At 37.9% G+C, this 18,638-nt stretch overlaps 1 protein-coding gene across 8 annotated transcripts in view; it reads left to right on the forward strand.

The window, feature by feature from the left end:
* Positions 1–18,638, forward strand: part of TNRC6A (trinucleotide repeat containing adaptor 6A) — a 104,743-nt gene that overhangs the window by 35,771 nt on the left and 50,334 nt on the right. For 6 of the 8 annotated variants that reach the window (XR_008666367.1, XR_008666368.1, XR_008666369.1 and 3 more), the window contains exon 5: positions 17,684–18,100. The exons of 1 other annotated variant lie outside the window; for it this stretch is intronic. Coding sequence is in view for 4 of the 7 variants with exons in the window: in XM_055339513.1 (XP_055195488.1) it covers positions 17,684–18,100 (417 nt within the window). In the remaining 3 variants the exon portion in view is untranslated. The remainder of the gene's footprint in view (positions 1–17,683; positions 18,101–18,638) is intronic. One more of the 8 variants, XM_055339510.1, reaches the window with a different exon arrangement.

Raw genomic sequence — 18,638 nt, forward strand, 5'->3', positions numbered from 1 at the left:
TGGTTATACATTCCTTGCAAAAGTATAAGCACTGTTAATTTTTGACAGCTAACATCTCCCCATCTCTCCCCCTGCTTCCGTCTCATGCCAGTATTTTCTTCAGGTGATTTTATAAGTAAGTTATATTCCAGCGAATAACAAACCCTGGAGCTCTGAAAGGAGATGAGGGGAGGTTGATGGAAGCAGGAATGGAGAGTAGTGGATAAAGATTTTGTTTTCTGGTGATCCCAAAAGGAAGCATAGTTCATTGCTACTGTTCTCTTTCTGGACTAATTAAAAACTTTTTTTTAAAGGATTTAATTTATTTATTAATGAGAAACAGAGAGAGAAAGAAGCAGAGACACAGGCAGAGGGAGAAGCAGGCTCCATGCCCGACATGGGACTCGATCCCGGGTCTCCAGGGTCACGCCCTGGACCGAAGGCGGCGCTAAACCGCTGAGCCACCCAGGCTGCCCTAATTAAAAACTCTTAAAGAAAATTACATCAACATTTATTTTATTTTATTTTTTAAAAAATTTTATTTATTTATTTATTCATAGACACAGAGAGAGGCAGAGACACAGGGAGAGGGAGAAGCAGGCTCCATGCAGGGAGCCGGATGTGGGACTTGATCCCGGGTCTCCAGGATCACACCCCAGGCTGCATGAGGCGCCAAACCACTGCGCCACCAGGGCTGCCCTACATCAACATTTAAAACGCATTTTTGTTCCTTGCCACGTTTGGAAGCCATTATTCTTGTTCAGTTCTTCTCTCTCTCTGTCTCTTCTTTTTTTTTTTTTTTTTTTTTTTTTTGATTTTTACTCTGGTCTAGTCTTGCAAATTTTTCTTTGAAGATGTATTTACTTGAGAGAGTGAGAGAATGAGTGAGAGGGGTAGAGGGAGAAGGAGAGAGAATCCCAAGCCGACTCTGTGCTGAGCATGGAGCCAGACATGGGGCTCAAGCCCATGACCCTGAGATCATGACCTGAGCTGAAATCAAGAGTTGGACGTACAACTGACTGCCCCATGCAGGTGCCCTACATTTTTTTTTCCTACATTTTTTTTTTTAATGTCAAACACAATTTGCTTTACTTTATTGCTCCTGGGAAGTAATAAAAATATTCAGCAGTTATTAAGTCAGCTGCATGGTAAATCCTATTGGAGACATCATGATAACTAACTTTGAACACCTACTATGTGTCAGGCACAGTTTTATATTTACTTTAATCAAAGGGAATATTCTAAATATTTAATCACAAATAATGAATGGTCACCAGTGATTCAGAACACATACTGGAGCCTAAAAGCTTCATGTGGTAAGAGTAATCTTTTAGCTATTGAATTTTGGGAAATGTCTGGGACTCAGGGGAGGGGCTAGTGCAGGAGGCTGGGAACTCTGAGGCTTCATGAAATAGGAGATTTAAAAACTAATATGGAAGTGGGGCTTCATCATTGTGTACTAGAACAATGTAAGTCTGCATTTAATCCCTTCAGCAGCCCTATGAAAGTAGATAGTATCATCATATTTAGAAGTGAAATTGAGGCTAAGAAAAGTCACTTGCTTTTTGGTTCTGCAGCTGGTGAGTGCCTGAGCCAGGATTTGATGACTAACTCTAGTGGGCTCTACTGCTGCTTTCTCTTTGAAAACAGCCCTATATTTACATAGAAAACAAAGTAGGAAGGCTACACTAGTGCTTTAATAATATTCATTGAATGAACTAACAATGCATGTTTTAGAAATAGTCCAGAAAGATTTTTTAACAGGTTTTATGGTATTTCTCCAAGCACAAAGAAAGAACTAGAAAATTGTATCACCACCAGAGAATTGTATCACTAATTTCGTGGGGAGCATCTGACAACTGCAGTGTGTAAAGTGGCTGGCTTTTCAGGAATCTCTGAAATGGTTTACATCATCTTTGTTGATGAAAAAAAAAAATAGGAGTTTTGAGGACCAAGCAAGAAGCTGATTTTCTGAAAGCTTCCTTCATGTGTTAGACCTCTACACAGTGAAACTAATCCCCTTTTGGAACAAAACCTGATTTCTAATTAAGTTTGAAATGCCTTGCTCCGCCTCTTTCAGGGAGATGTAAAGAGACTTTGGCAAGAACCCCACGTCACCTCCATCTCATTCTTCAGAAGGAGGGATGAAGTACCTTCTGATAAGCATGGGCAGCAGTCAGATCCTTTCTTTTCAGTATGCTTATTGACCGAGAAAGCTGATAAAGGCATGGGACACAGTTTAACAATGGAAATATGATTGAGATGACTCCGTGTGAGTTGAAGGAAGAAGTGTTTAATTTGTTCCCTTCTCATAATAAGTAAGCACTCTTTCTATTAATTGCCACTGCCAATATTCGCTGTGTTGCACAATCTCATGAGGTCATCTTTGTTTACATGGGAAACAAAGATAAATGAAAAATAATTGTGTGGTGATCCATTCTCCTAAAGTTAGGATCCATAAAGTGTCATTGTCTTTTTCATTTAACATTCGTGAAATGTTTGTGTGCTGACCCTGTTTCATGTACTGTTGTGCATGAACACAACCAACTCCTCCTTGCCATTGTGCTTCCTATTCTCATCTTTGCTTTAGTTGAGTAGAGGTAAATACATTTACCTGTGGTCTCAGTTTATTACTTCATAAGATCTTAAGTTTCTCAGTCACAGTCCTGTGATAATGAAATTCAGAACTTTGGTGGCTTGGCAAAGAACTCCTGTGCTACACAGGTTTTCACAGGAGAAATTGAAGCCCAAACAGGTGTGACTTTAAGTGGCTTTGCCTGACCTTGTTCATCTAGCAGCTCACATGGAGAATGGTATATGGGGGGCTGTTAGGGTAAACAGGAGGAGCTACTCCCAACTGAGGCTGGCAGTCCCAGGGAGTCTGGTCATCAACCTCTGAGGCACTCCTCCTCTCAGCACACTGTTTCTGTCACACAGGTCAGAAAGTTCTGTTAGAATTGGGGCTTCCATGCAGTGTTTTTCTCCATAATATATAGTAGAAACAAGACTTTTGTGTTATAGGCCGGCACTAAGTAGTTTGGGCAGACCAGGTTCTGATTCCAAATGTGCCCTCATAGTATGTTCAGTTTATGAGAAATTGTGAAGACACACGTGTGCTGACCTCTTTGAAGGAGAAGCAGAGTTTCTTGCTGGTGAAAATTTACTAGTAGCAAAGTTCTTTCTTCCTATGGAAGATGTCTCTGAGTTTGTAAATCTTTTTATAGTGCTGTGCTAACAGGAGGGAGATATGGCCTTTTGCTTCCATGGAAATAGTAAAGGTTTAGGTATATCACAGTCACCATTTTTCCTTTTCTCCTATTGAGAAAGGAAAATGATTTGTATATGTATATACGTTTATATACTCAATGAGGTAGCAAAGGGTGCTAAGGACCCCATTTTGCTTGTAAGGACTGCTTCTAGTAAATGTAGGTATGTTTGCTTATAAATATCAAAATTTTTAGATAACAATGAAAGATTTTGTAACTTTAGATGTCTGTGATAAGGTGAGGCAAGGCAAAGATGGGAAATAGAAAATCAGAGATCAGTGCAGTCAGCAAAGCAAACTGTTTTTGGAAAGTAGATTGAAATATTTTAGGAAGCTCTGTGTCCTCAATGCCTTCGTGAAATCCTACTCAGTAGGCTTTCCGGGGTATGAATTGTAAACATAAAGAACTAATTTAATCCAAAAAAAAAAAGGCCCAGTGATCCCATGGTTTTTGGAGGTTTGTGGGAGTATTGTAAGGTTGCGTCCTAAGCCCTGAGATTCTGCCTTGGGAACAATTAGGCGTTTAGTTTCAAAGAAGACAAATCAGAAGAGTCTTCAGGTTTAAATTTTGGAGAAGTCAGGAGAGATAAGCAAGAATAGCTTCATCAGCTATAACCAGGTAAGAGAAAGTTCCAGGCTAGAAAATAACATGGTATTTATCATAGTTTGTACTTGTTCTTTAGTTTGTTTTTGTTTTTTTTTTTAATATTTGTTTATTCATGAGAGACACACACAGAGAGAGAGGCAGAGACACAGACAGAGGGAGAACCAGGCTCCATGCAGGGAGCCTGACATGGAACTCGATCCCAGGTCTCCAGGATCACGCCCTGAGCTAAAGGTGGCGCTAAACCGCCGAGCCACCTGGGCTGCCCTTTAGTTGGTTCTAAGAGTAGTAACTGTGCTTCCAAACGTGCACTGAGTGAGAGGCTTAGTGGAAATACACTTGATAAAACCAGCTGCAAAGAGCATTTGGCCTGAAGCAAAAAAGTATTGAATCTTCTACTGAAGATGATAATCATGGAATTCTAGCATAAACACAGCATAGTGTTAAAAGTCCAGGCTTCTGAGTCAGATAGCATTGGGTTTGAATATTGCCTTTACTGGTCTTATTTCTGTGACCTTGGGCAAGTTCCTTAACCTCTACGCCTCAGCTTGGCTCTATGGAAAGGAGATAATCCAGACTACTTGATGTTGTGGAATGAAACAATAAAGAACATAAATCATAGGACTAGAGGGTAGTAAATGCTGAGTATAGATATCTTATTATAGAAATTTTTGATTTGCAGTTTTCAGTGTGACTAAGCCATAATTAGTGACTTCCCTATTTTTGGAGAGTTTGATTTTGCTCTTATAAGTAAGAGGAAACTTAATTTATATGAAGAGGAACATTGGTCCAGTTTGGTTTTAAATTTCCGCTCTGCCATTTACTGTATGCTTGATCATGGGCAGCCACCCCCCACCCCTTTTTTCTTTTAAGGTTTTATTTATTCATGAGAGAAAGAGAGAGAGATGGCAGAGTCAGGCAGAGGGAGAAACAGGCTCCCTGCAGGGAAACTAGTGCAGGACTATCCCGGGATTCTGGGTTTACATCCTGAGCCAAAGGCAGACCCTCAACCACTGAGCCACCCAGGTGTCCCATGGGCAGCCTTCTTCTAAGCCTTAACTGTCTCATCTGTAAAATGGAAGTAATATTTCAAATTTATAGAATAATGAGGCTAGAGCTGTATTAGATATAGTGCCTGGCATCCAGCTAATACTTGGTGAATTTGAATTTCCACCTCTATGGTTGTGCAGTATCCTAGAAACCTTTCAGCCTCTTGACTCAGTGTACTAGCAGTGTCCTCGGTCACTTCAGAGTTCCTCCTCACCCAGAGGATGATTTGGTTTTTCCTCTCATTAAAATCAAGCCCAACCCAGCATGGGTGAATCATAGTACAGCGTCTCTGCCATAGTTCAAAGAATAGGTCTTGCAGCACGAGAATGAGATATATCACCTTTTAGTTTGGCAGGCCCAAATTGGCATTTTATTGCTTTACTTTGTATTTGTTTATTGGTAAAATGGAATATCATCATTTAACTACTTGTGCTTTCTTTCATCTTACGAATTGCCCATTCTTGTTCTTAACCCATTTACCTCCTGGGGCTTAAGAGCTTTTGTTACCAGTTTACATGAGTTTTTTGTATAATATGCTTATTAGCATTCTGTCTCATATATTTGATGCAGATATTTCCAATATCTTGGACTATATGATATGTTTGAAGTTGTTCTGAAGATTTGAGATACCAGGCAGAAATATCTAAATTTTGCCAAGTAGTAGACCCTGGAAGGGGGTATATATGCAGAGGATGCAAATTGATATTCAGAAGAAGGAAAGCAAAATTAAATAACTTAAACTCTTAGCTCGAACTCTGGCCCTAAACTCTAGGGACCCTATTGAATGTTTCCCGGTGTTAGCTTTATGGGCCTTACCCAAAACAGTACCTCTTTTCCTTCTATTAGGGAAAATTGGGGTAGAGAGTGGGAGAGGAGAGAGAACGGATCCCTTTAAAACTTGTTCCACAGGACAAATATTTTTCTAGCTTACCTTTTAATTTTTAACACACACACTCACACCTTTGCAAAAATAAATTATATGACATAATTTTATTTGGTCAAACTTAACAATTTTTGATTTTTTGATTACTTGCCTTTTATGCGGCCATTTATCCAGATTTAGAAAAATTTTTGCGTATTTTTTCTAAAAGCTTTTAAAAATGCCAGCATTTTGTAGTACTATTAACTGTTTATCTAAACTTTTTTTTTTTTTAAGAGAGAGAGAGAGAGAGAGAGAGCATAGCAGTGGGGAGGGCCAGAGGAAGAGAGAAAATCCTAAGCAAGCTCCAACACGAATCTTGGAGCCCTACATGGGCCTTGATCTCAGAACTCTGAGGTCATGACCTGAGCCGATATCAAGAGTCTGACACACTAAATTGACTGAGCCACCCAGGCACCTCTGAACTTTATTTTTTTCTAATAAAATCAACTAACCACCTGTATTTCCTAAATAATATGTTCTTTTCAGTGATTTAGGACATTTCCTTTATTGCATAACTTTTGTGATCCTTCTTAATTTTTTAAATTTCAATGTGTTTGGGACTTTGGTTAATTGTGCCTATTACTGACTTCTAGCTGAATTGTTAGGTGTTACCCTTTTTTTTTTTTTGAGTCACAAATGGAAATCAGAAGCTCTCTAGATGCAGCTACAGTATCAGCAGGAACAGTTTTCCAAATTTACTCAGACATGAGAACCACTTGCGATCTTGTTTTAAAAAATACACATTCTGATTTAGTAAATCTGTGAGGCTAAAGAATCTGTTTTTTAAACAAGTATCCCATAGCAGTTCTAATTAAACAAATTAAAAAAAAAAACAAAACAAAAAAATTCAAGGGTCACTTCTAGAATTCTAAGTTATGAAAGAGACTTCAGGGCAGTCTGACTTTTTTTCTTTTAAAGCACGTGCCTCTGCCTGAAAACCGTATCTTTCATCATCCCACTGTTCTAAATCTCACATATTTGGACAAGATTTGATGGATGGATTCACTATAGATCTTGGAAATTCCGTGCTATGAATGTCGTGTGGATATCCTCCAGCTGTTAGAGAAAGTCTGTACTTTAGAACAGATTTTAGGCATTTTGCTGAAGAGTAGAGGATTGTATTGAGGCAAATCAGCTATGTTTCTTTTTGTTAGTAATTTGAGGTGGGAGATGTTTGAGTAGGAAGATCAAGTTCCTTGAGGGATTGGAGGCAGGTGCTTCCCTAAGAGCCAGGAAAAGATACAATTACCATTTCTTGAAGATTTGTGAAGTGAATTATGATTAAATGAATTCAGTGTAATCTTTAATTTCAGTATTTAATTTTGAATTGATTGTTTATGGTATCTCGCTGCTTATTTTTCCCTACTTTAGGAACTTTTTAGCAGAAATAATAAAATTTGTGTAAAGTATAAATACAGCTTGTTATATTTCATATTAGTGTTTAGGTCTTATTTTTCAAGGTCTCAAATTGCCATTTAGTTCAACCTACTTGCTAAGATTAGCAGAAGGTAATGGATTGACATTTAGGTATTTTCCAGGTTGACTTGTGGCACTTAAAACTGCAGCAGTTTGTTAACAATGAAAATTCTAGCATTGATCTATATGTATCAACCTAAAAGCCAGACTTGCTCCCTCTGTGCCCTTCAGTGCTCTTCAGCATTCTAGAACAAACTGAAGTTAGTATATGGCAGGGAATGTATATTATGCAGGGGGAAGCATATTATAAATCATCCAGGATGCTTGTTAATGAATAAGAAGAGGATTTTTATAGTAGTATAGTATATTTTTTTAAGATTTTATTTATTTATTCATAGAGATGCAGAGAGAGAGAGAGAGAGAGAGAGAGGCAGAGACACAGGCAGAAGGAGAAGCAGGCTCCACGCAGAGAGCCAGACGTGGACTCCATCCAGGGTCTCCAGGATCACGCCCTTGGCTACAGGCGGCGCTAAACCACTGCACCACCAGGGCTGCCCTATAGTAGTATAATATTTGGCCAAGTTTTAAATAAATTTGATTTATAGGCTCAATTTTAATTAAACAGAATACTCTTTGCATTGCTTAACCAACTGGCTTCTTTCCCCTCCTGTTCCTCTTAAAATATAAGGAGATGGAATTTGAGTTATTGGGCCTCAAATACAGGGAAATTGGCGAGCAGTACCTCCGTAATGGGAAAGTGACACTGTACCTTTCCTCCATTTTCTGGGGAAAGCTGTGGATTTGGAAAGCAACAGAAGTTGAAAGCCCCCTTCTTCGAAATTTCTTGGTGTAGAGAATTTTCTAATCTGCTTGATGTTTTCATCAGGTTTGTGCTTTTTGAAACTCTGTGTCCCGGTGGGACATTGCTGCTGCTACTAACCAGGAAACCTGGAAGAATTGATTTCATCTATACTTGTTTGCTCTAATTCTGATCATGAGGCAGTCTTTAAAGTGAAGACTATTGAAAACTACCTTATTGTGTTAGGGCAGCTAGAATGATTGATTTGAGAATTGAGGCTTAATGAGATTGTAATTACTTATTGGAAACATTAACAGTAGGGAAGAAAGACAAATATGTGGTGTTGCCTGATATGCAGTTACAATATAAATATACTAGTTCGTAGCATGCTAACTTTTCCTCCAGAAGTTATTTTGTGGCTTTTGAGCATAAAATTTTAAAAAAAATTTTTAAAAGAACATAAAATCATTCTCTGTAATGAAGATTTTAAAGAATGTTTATAGATGATATTTATTTTTTAAAATACTATTTGAGCAATGGTAAGGATTTTCTTAAGCATCAAGTATTTGGAATTTAACCTAATTATTGACAGCTAGAAATACTGCCTTTTATTTGCTGGAAACTCTGGCTTGTTACTGAATTACTTTAGTACATTTTTTATCTTGTTGATTATACCTACTCATATTTGAGAAGGTAGGAAATTTTTTCTTCATAAAAATAAAAAATACTTAGGAAAATCCAGTACTTTGGCCCTTATGTGAGAATAACATTTTCCAATTGAGCTTTCATGGATGCTCACCATTTGTCTTCAAAGAACTTAGCATGATGGTTTTGTTTTTCCTATATAATGATACATTTTGAGATTAGAAATAGTTACTTTGGGATCCCTGGGTGGTGCAGCGGTTTGGCGCCTGCCTTTGGCCCAGGGCGTGATCCTGGAGACCCGGGATCGAATCCCACGTCGGGCTCCCTGCGTGGAGCCTGCTTCTCCCTCTGCCTGTGTCTCTGCCTCTCTCTTTCTCTCTGTGACTATCATGAATAAATAAATAAAATCTTTAAAAAAAAAAAAAGAAATAGTTACTTTAGGAAAATTTAAAGTTTGCCTAAAACAGTCTTAAAAAGCTCTGTATTCTATAGATGCATATTAAGTATTATTTTAATCCGGTAATTTCAGCTATTTCAATTCTTTTAGGGATTCAAAAGGAAATCTGTGTATGGTTTTTATTTTTGGAGGTCAATTAAATGCTTCATTCTGTGAAAATGAAATCCTGTCTTAAAATGGCATTTTTGTATACTATGCCTGTTACTTAAGCCAGTGTTTTCTAGAAGATTTACAATGTAGCCAATTTGAAAACTCTTACACAAAGCTAAATTATAGACTTTTTAGAAGGATAAGAATAAAGGAAGGACTTGAGGTATTAAGATGTGGTAATTCAGAATGTTGATGGCTGCTTTATATTTCAATTGTTGTTTCTATTAAATTTGTAGATATCCAATAGGAAGTTCACTTATTTACTGTTTTCTGAAATAAATTTATTTAAATGGCATCTTAAAATGTTATTTTAAAGATAGAAGTAAATGTTAATATGATTTTAATAATGACCATAAATAAATTTAAAAAATTTTAATTGAGAACTTGGTATATTTAGGATTTTTGCATATTAAATTGTCTCTTCTCTAGTCTTGCTTTTTACCTTAATATAAGACAGTTGCTGTGGGGCTCCCCCCCCCCCATTTAATAGGCTGTTTTTAGAACAGTTTCAGGTTTACAGAATGACAGAATATTTATACATAAGAAATATCAAACACATGAAAGCAAAAGTTAATTTAATTGTAATATTGATTCTTTTACTGTTTTGCAAAGTGGGAAGTCTTGATTTAGAGTACGATTTAGGCAAATGTTGGTTTAAATTCTTTGCACAAGTAATTTTTCCATTCTAAAATAAATTTTTAAAGTTGTTTATTTATAGACCTATTCAATTTTGCCCATCTGCTTTAAACTGTGCAAAAGACCAGTTAGTTGGGTCACAGTATGGCAAAATGTGAACATTAAAAAAAATGTAGTGCATATATGTATTTTGTACTGGCTGAATGAAATTCCTTCGAAACAATTTTCTGGTGTTATGGATGATATGATGTTGTGGTTGATTAGGGTATCTTTCCAGAATAACAATCATACTGACTGGACTTGTTCTCTGGATCTTGGCTCTAGAATTTTTATTTTTATTTTTATTTTTATTTTTTAGAGCAGATTTGTAACCGCGGAGTTATTCATCAACATACTAACCAGCTACCGTCATCTTCCTTATTACTCTTTCTACTTCTCTTGATCATTCTCTCTCTCCTTTACATGTTCTTATTTATTCTACCTTTTAAATGTCAGTGTTGAGCAGTGTTTCACCTTCAGTATCATTCTGTGTTGTACTTTGGTTCAGCCATCCCATATGCTGATAGTTCTTCAGTTGTTCATTGAGCTAACAGTTCTTGGCCATTTGCTGTGCTTGGTGCTGGGAATGCCAGTGATAAAGGGGAGGAGAGAGGAAAAGCCAGCACTTAAAGTAAGCATGTGTAGGGTAAGGGATGCATTAAGAAGAGTTTTATGGGAATAGAGGAGGGGAAATTGCTTGTCAGAAATGCTTTTAAGTTTAGCAGAACTGAGGATGAGAGTGGGGGGTGATTGGTTGTTTCCTAGGAAAGGTGGACGGAAAGATTTTCAAGAAAGGCATCAAGGCATTTTAGGCACAAGGAACATCATGCAAAAGAATGGTACCTTTTGGAGTGTTGCAGATACATGGTGTGGGAAAGAAGGAAACCTGTGGACCTAATGGGATATGAATCTGGAAAGTGGTAGATGGGGTCATCCTTAGTACTTTAGAAGATTTCTGAAATCTTTTTAACAACACAGATAACTTGGGCAGAGATAATAGATTTGCGGGAGAGGGTAAAAATTGGGAGGGGTCAAGATGTAAGCCAAGAAGACCAATCAGGAAGTTTTTGCCAGAGTAAATTGATGGAGGACCTAAATCACTGCAGGGACTTTAAAGATAATAAGGATGCAGTTGAATTCTATCAGGGAGATAATCTGTTGGAGAGGGAGAAATCCTTGCTTGAGTAAACAGGCCATTTTCTAAAATAAGCCACGTTCTCTCCTACCTCTCTGGCAGTCCTGACTTATTCTTCTTGCCTTTTACTTCTCTCTCTGCTATGGAAACCTATCCTGTAGGTCTTGCCATTTCTCCTCATTCTGCTACTCTTAAGACTTTTTTCTCCCCCACCTGTATGCTGAATCCTAAGTTTATATTTTCAGTCCATACTTTCACTAAACTTTAGAACCATATATTGAGGGGATCCCTGGGTGGCACAGCGGTTTAGTGCCTGCCTTTGGCCCAGGGCGTGATCCTGGTGACCCGGGATCGAATCCCAGGTCAGGCTCCCGATGCATGGAGCCTGCTTCTGTCTCTGCCTCTCTCTCTCTCTCTCTCTCTGTGACTATCATAAAAAAAAAGAGAGAGAGAGAGAGAACCATATATTGAGTTATATTCTACACATGAATATCCTATGAGCATGGTTTTCAGAGTTTATCTGAGGACTCCTGAGGGGCTGCATGAAACTGTCTTGAGATCCACAAGGTCAAACTTTTCATAATGATAGGAAGACTTTGTCTTACTCACTTTATTCTTATGAGTATGTAGTATTTTCTAGAGGCTCCATAATGTGGATGTCACAACAAATTGGATGCAGAAGTAGATAGGAGAATCTACTTGCTTCTCTTAAGCCACATATTAAAGAAATTTGGAAAAATGTAAAACAGTGCATGCTTTTCACTTTTTGTTTTGGGAAACAATTATTTCAGAAAATATATTCATTCAATGAAAATATATATTGATTCATGTAAGGGTTTATTTTAAAAATTACTATTTTTAAGAATTTTCCTGTTTAAAATTTTAATCTGGTAAATATAGTTATAACCCACTAAACAGAAGACCTTTGATATTCTCAGTAACTTAAAAATTCAAAGGAGTCTTGAGACCAAACGTTTGAGAATTGCTGTCCTATAGTATTACAACAAATAATCAAAAGCTAAACTTACTCTTTCACGTATTTCTGAAACTTAGGTTTTTTTTTTTTTTTTTAAGATTTTATTTATTAATTCATGAGAGACACAGAGAGAGAGAGGCAGAGACACAGGCAGAGGGAGAAGCAGGCTCCATGCAGGGAGCCCAATGTGGGACTTGATCCCGGGACTCCAGGATCACGCCCTGGGCCAAAGGCAGGCGCTAAACCTCTGAGCCACCCAGGGATCCCTGAAACTTAGGTTTTGTTTTGTTTTTTTTTCTTTTTTTTTTTTTGAAACTTAGGTTTTATCTTCTGTTTCATGTCTTGGTAAATGGTACCACTGTCTATTCACGCTTCAGGCCAAAAACCTGAGAGTTCTTTTATTCCTCTCTCTTTTTTTTTTTTTTTTAAAGATTTTATTTATTCATGATAGACCTAGAAAGAGAGGCAGAGACACAGGCAGAGGGAGAAGCAGGCTCCATGCTGGGAGCCCGATGCGGGACTTGATCCCTGGACTCCAGGATCGCACCTTGGGCCGAAGGCAGGTGCTAAACCGCTGAGCCACCCAGGGATCCCCCTCCCCCCTTTTTTTTTAACCTACATGGCAATAGTGGTCACTAACATTTATTGAGTACTAGGTCGGTGCCAGCTACTATTCTCAGTTCTTTACATCTTGCAAAACCTCACAACCACCCTACGTGGTAGAGGTTTTAATACTTATCCCTGTTTTACAGATGAGGGAACTGAGGTGCCAGGGTGGTTAGGTACCTGGCCCAGGTTATATGTCTAGTAAGTTGCAGAGCCAAGATTTGAATCTCGTCAGTCTTTTGAACCTGCACGTCTTTGTTCTGGAACAGTTTGTATAGATTTATATTCCATGTTTCTTGAGGATTTTAATATGCACATTCCCTATAAAGTCATCTGGGCCTAGTGCTTTTTAGAGAGGCAAATCTTGGAGAACCTTTTTGGTGTCTTCTGCTATTAAAGGATCTTTTCTATGAGCTCATTTTGGTAAATTATATTTTCTAGAACAGACACTGGGTAACTATAGCTTGCAAATTTGGCCCACTGCCTATTTTTATATATCAGATTTTGCTGGAACACAGCCACATCCATTCATTTACGTGTAGTCTGTGGCAACTTTTTGTGCTACAACAGCAGAGTAGAGTAGTTGCAAGAGAGACTGTATGGCCTGCAAAACCTAAAATGCTTATTACTCTCTGGCCCTTTACTGGAAAGATGTGCCAAGCCATGTTATGGAACATTGTTCCTTTTAGCTGGGTTTCCTGTTTTTATTGGTATCGATTGTACATAACATTTTCTTGTATTTCCAGAATCTCTACATTTGAAGTTATGTCTTTTTTATCCCTGGCACTATTTATATTCTACCCCCCCCCCCATTGTTTGGGATTACTAAAATTTTGTCAGGCTTACTGGTAACAGTGTTGGTGTTCCATCTTCTGTGCTCTTCAACAATTTAAATAGCATTAAACTTAGAGTCACATGTTTCTTAAAAGTGTGCTAATAAAAAAACAAAAAATAATGTATGGGAATATTGATCAAACTGTCTGATCCTGATGGGTGCTTTTATCAATCCCTTCATTTTTTCTGTGCTAATTAATCTTTATTTTCTTCCCTCTTCTGAGGTCAGTGTTAAATCCCTCCTCCATCTTTTCAAATTATTTATGGAGTTGAGTCTAAAGACATACCTTAATTTTAGAAAATCATCTCATTATTTCCATTTTCATTTTTTAAAATTAAGTTTTTTCATGAAGTCATGCCTTGAAGTTATTAGTTCACTTGTAAAGTCATCAGTTGCTACTTTTATCTTCACTAATTCCTTCTTCTGCTTCCTCCAGTTCATTTTTTAACTTGTGTAAGAAGCTTCATATTCATTCTTACTTGTTGAAAACAATAAAGACCAGGAATTTTTCCTTGATCACTGGTTTAGTGGTATCTTAAAATTTATTATGTGTATTGTTTTCACAAGTATTTTCTTGATAATCCTACAGTTCTTTCTTTAGCTCGAAATTTAAGGCAGTTATATTAGCTAGTTTCGTTGTTTTCTAATGTGGTTGCATTGTAATCCAGAAATACCACCTATATTATTTGTACTTTTTGCAATTTAGTGGTGTTTTCTTTAGTGCTGTATGGGTGTCTGTGTGTATGTATGTACTTTCTATGACTGTTCCATGGGTATTTGTCAAAAAAGGTGCTTTTTTTGTAGTAGATAGTTTTCCTTTTTCAGTTTTTCTGTCTCCATTGGATTTACATGTTTTGATAACTAAAGTTTGGTACATAAGTGTTCTTAGCTGTTTATATCTTTTTAGTTGTTCTCCTCTATCATTGTGAGATATCTCATTCTTTATGATGCTTTTATGATTGAATTTTTTAAACCTGATATTAATATTACTTTTATTTAAATTTTGTTAGCAGTTTTGCTTCTACATCAGTCTCTGTACTTCCCCCCCTCAACTTCCTATATAGTTTTCAGTGGTGATTTTTGCAAAGTATATTCCTTAGATTTTTCTTTTCTTAACAAAAGAGCTTTTATTAACAAGTGAATTTAATTCATTCACATTTATTATTTTTTTTAATTCATTCACATTTATTTTGATTACAGATTTTGGGGGCTTATGCTCAACATCATCTTTTGTGTTTAATTTTTTTTTAATTTTAATTTTTATTTATTTATGATAGAGAGAGAGAGAGAGAGAGAGAGAGAGAGAGGCAGAGACACAGGCAGAGGGAGAAGCAGGCTCCATGCACCGGGAGCCTGACGTGGGACTCGATCCCGGGTCTCCAGGATCGCGCCCTGGGCCAAAGGCAGGCACCAAACCGCTGCGCCACCCAGGGATCCCTTTTGTGTTTAATATTAATTGCAGTTCCAAAATAATTCTTTTTATTGCATTTTCTGTATCTGTCGAATGAATTTTCTTGTTTTCTCATTTTCCTTTTTCTCTTTTCAGTGGTTTGGATATTTACTGATAATTAACCTAAATTTTAACTGCATCCACAATAGCCAAAATATTCAGTAATTATATCTGTTACCCAGCAACCCCATCCTTACCTCCCTACCTACATACAGTTAACTTCCTCTTTACTCTTCTGGTATGTTTCATGTTTACATCTGAGATTTCACTTCAGATTACTTAGCTCAGTTTTATAATCAATAGTTACATTATCTTAATGTTTTTACTGGTTTTGGTGAAATTTTCTGGTCCCAGAAAAGAGAACTATCTCAGCCTTTTTTCCCTGTGATACTTTATTGGTAAGTACAGCAGCTCTCTGAATTTGAGGTAGGAATGGGGCAGCTGGCTGACAGATGTAAATACTGCTTCTGAATTTCTGGTCACTTTGGATGAAGTGTTGAGGTTCTTACATACATTCTCCACGTAGGCCTGTAGTGTTTGTCTGTAGGGTATCTTCTACTTCCTTGAAGGTATTAAAGAATATTTTCCTGTAGCTATCTCATAAACAATATCTTTTTTGGGTTTTAAATTATTATAATCTTTATTATTATATTTTCTTTTCCTCCTAGTAATAAAGTGGCAGGCAAGCCTGTATTTTTAGCTGTGGATAGTATTTTAAGTATTATAAGGTTACATTCAATTGCCAGATACCATGCTGAGCTTGATACTAAATATGTAAAGGCTGAGTTAGAGTTTTTGTGTCCTTTATGATTTCATAGCTACATGTACTTTATCTTTTTTTGCCTCATTTTCCTTGTTAAAAAAGAATATACATTATTGGTACTTTCTGGGAACATTAAATTATCTGGGAGATAAAAATTTCATTCATAAAGTAATTAAACCTAGAACGTACTTGACTCAAATTATTAAAACGAAGCTTTTTAGTTGCCTTCAAGAAGAATGGAAAGGATTCCAAGTAGTAGATAGAATGTCTGATTTTTCATGTAATTCCTCCTGAACGATAATTTGCTTGCATTGCTTTAGAAAAAAATCAGAGTCATATTTGAAAAAATAAGAGGCTAGATCATGTATTAACAATATATTAGTGATATGATGTAGACTAACTTCACCAGTGGCTCAGAGAAAGAAGGCGGTAGTGAGGCCAGACTGCCAAGTGAAGGGGCCTTTAGAGCAAGGATGGGGGAGGGGGGGCGGAGGGGTGGGAGGGGCAGGTCCGGGATAGGTGTCAGGGTTTGGGTGGCTACTAGAAGCAATACTGGTGACCACCTTTATCACAGTGTCATGCACATTGTGAGCATTTGACAAATATTGCCTTTATTTGGCCCACAGAATAGCTCTGTTTACTGGGTTCTTACATTGTGCTGGGTACAGACCAGAACTGCCTGTACTGTACAGGCAAGGAGAAGGATGCAGAGATAATCCAGTTCTGGTGGTGGGCTATTCTAATTTCAGGTCTGGAGCTCTCAGCCCTTGAACAGCTTTTTCTCTGAGTCTCCTCACTGGTCACATGGAGATGTTTCACTTTGTTTATCTGACAGTCGCATCTGTAAAGATGCATCAGACTCTCACAGAAATGTTCAACTATTACGAAAGTGTAAGGTGGTATTGTGCCAGTCATTTAAAAAATGCCCACTATTCATCTAGCTTTGTATTTGGTACTCTGTAAGTGGTAACATATTTAACTTTAGGATAGCCTTGCAAGGTATAGGTGTTATCTCCTTATCTCCACTTTATAGAGGAGACCATAGGCTCAGTCTGGTATATACACCTTGCCCAAAGACACAAAACTTAGTAAAGGCAGTACTGGGATTAAAACCTGGGTCCATCTGGCACCAAAAGTTCATATACCATACTGTCTCTGTAGTTTTAGAGATTGGGTGTATCTTTACCAGATTAAGGCATTTGCATTAGTTTGTTTACTTATTTGATCTCTTTTAAGAGTCTAGAAATCCATTGTTTATGATCGCACATTGTTCATACAGTAGACAAATGTCTGTTTCTCAGATTTGCTTAAGACAGGGGATCTACATTATTTCTCCAGTTTTGATTAGTTTTATAGATTTCATTCTATAATCTTTGTATTTACTTCTCCATTCTGAGTTTGTCTTATTTGATTCAGACTTTACCTTTTAACAACAACAAATCCTGTAAACTTTGCCTTTTTGTAAAGAACCTATCAGATTGTTTTCTACCTTTTCTATCTGTTCTTGTGTTGTCTTTCAGAGATGAAGAATAGGGACCAAATACCTTGAAAATGAGGCAGATAAAGAATAGTTTACAGGGAATTGAGGGTTCTTTTAAGATAACCAAAATTTGATTCACCACATTTGCTCTTTGAGGTGTTGTGAGTTCCATAGTTATACAATCAGTGTTTGTTCTCTGATTGAAATAATACGGGCCAGAGCTGGTGCGCAGGAGCTGTCATACAAACCAGGGGATGCCGATGGTGTCCGTCCCCTTGTTGGAGGAGTAGTTGCAGAAGTAAAATTGAACTCTCTCCTAAGAAAACCTGAGCCTGTGAATGAGGATATCCTCGCACGCTTGAACTTTCTGTTCCTTTAGGGTTGTTTTTCGTAGTGCCTTTTTACTTAGATGGCTTACTGTGGAGGTACACTTTACTGGCTAATCTTTTCCACCCCTTTTCTTTTGTTGGGATTAGTGCCAGAACAGATAAAGCCCAGTGTAAGCCAGCCTCAGCCTGCCAACTCTAATAACGGCACTTCCACAGCAACCAGCACTAATAATAATGCCAAGCGAGCCACAGCCAACAATCCGCAGCAGCAGCAGCAGCCACAGCCGCCACAGCAGCCACAGCAGCCGCCGCAGCAGCCACCGCAGCCGCCGCAGCAGCAGCCGCAGCCAGCACAGGCCTTGCCTCGGTATCCTCGGGAAGTACCACCACGATTTCGCCACCAGGAACACAAACAGCTTCTAAAGAGGGGTCAGCATTTTCCTGTCATAGCAGCAAACCTGGGATCTGCTGTTAAAGTGTTAAGCAGCCAGTCAGAAAGCAGTGCTTTAACAAATCAACAGCCACAAAATAACGGAGAGGTGCAGAACAGCAAAAACCAGTCAGGTGAGAGAAGGCATTTCTTATGAGACTCCAACTGTCCTCATTAGCAGCACAGCAAGTTGATACATTCATGGCTTGTTGGGGATGTATTTGTGTCCATCAGTATCTGCGTTGCAAAATTAGAGTTCCGTGCAGGAAGTTACCAATCGGGAATCCTTAAACGTTTCCTGTAAACTGACTGCCCATTCTACTTTTTAAATGATTATTTTAATCACCCTCCCTCCAGGTTCTACCCATTTTCACAAGCAATTTATAAAAGCTTAAATCGATAAGTCTACACTTAAAATTAAGCACCCCTCACCTCCCCCTCAGTATATGTGTTAAGCAGTTGTACATATTATTGCAGTTAATCCTCAGCAGCCCTGTGAAGCATAAATTGTTATCCTCACTTTTCAGTAGAGGAAACTGAGGCACCAGGACATTCGATAACTTGCCCGTGATCACTCAGTTACTCTGTGCCAGAGAAAGATTGTTGCTTGCGGAAATGGTATTCACATAGCACATGGTACTCAATGATTGCCACAGAAGGGCCTTTCTGAGT

The sequence above is a fragment of the Nyctereutes procyonoides genome, unplaced genomic scaffold (genome assembly GCF_905146905.1).
Source record: "Nyctereutes procyonoides isolate TBG_1078 unplaced genomic scaffold, NYPRO_anot_genome, whole genome shotgun sequence".
NCBI lineage: Eukaryota > Metazoa > Chordata > Mammalia > Carnivora > Canidae > Nyctereutes > Nyctereutes procyonoides.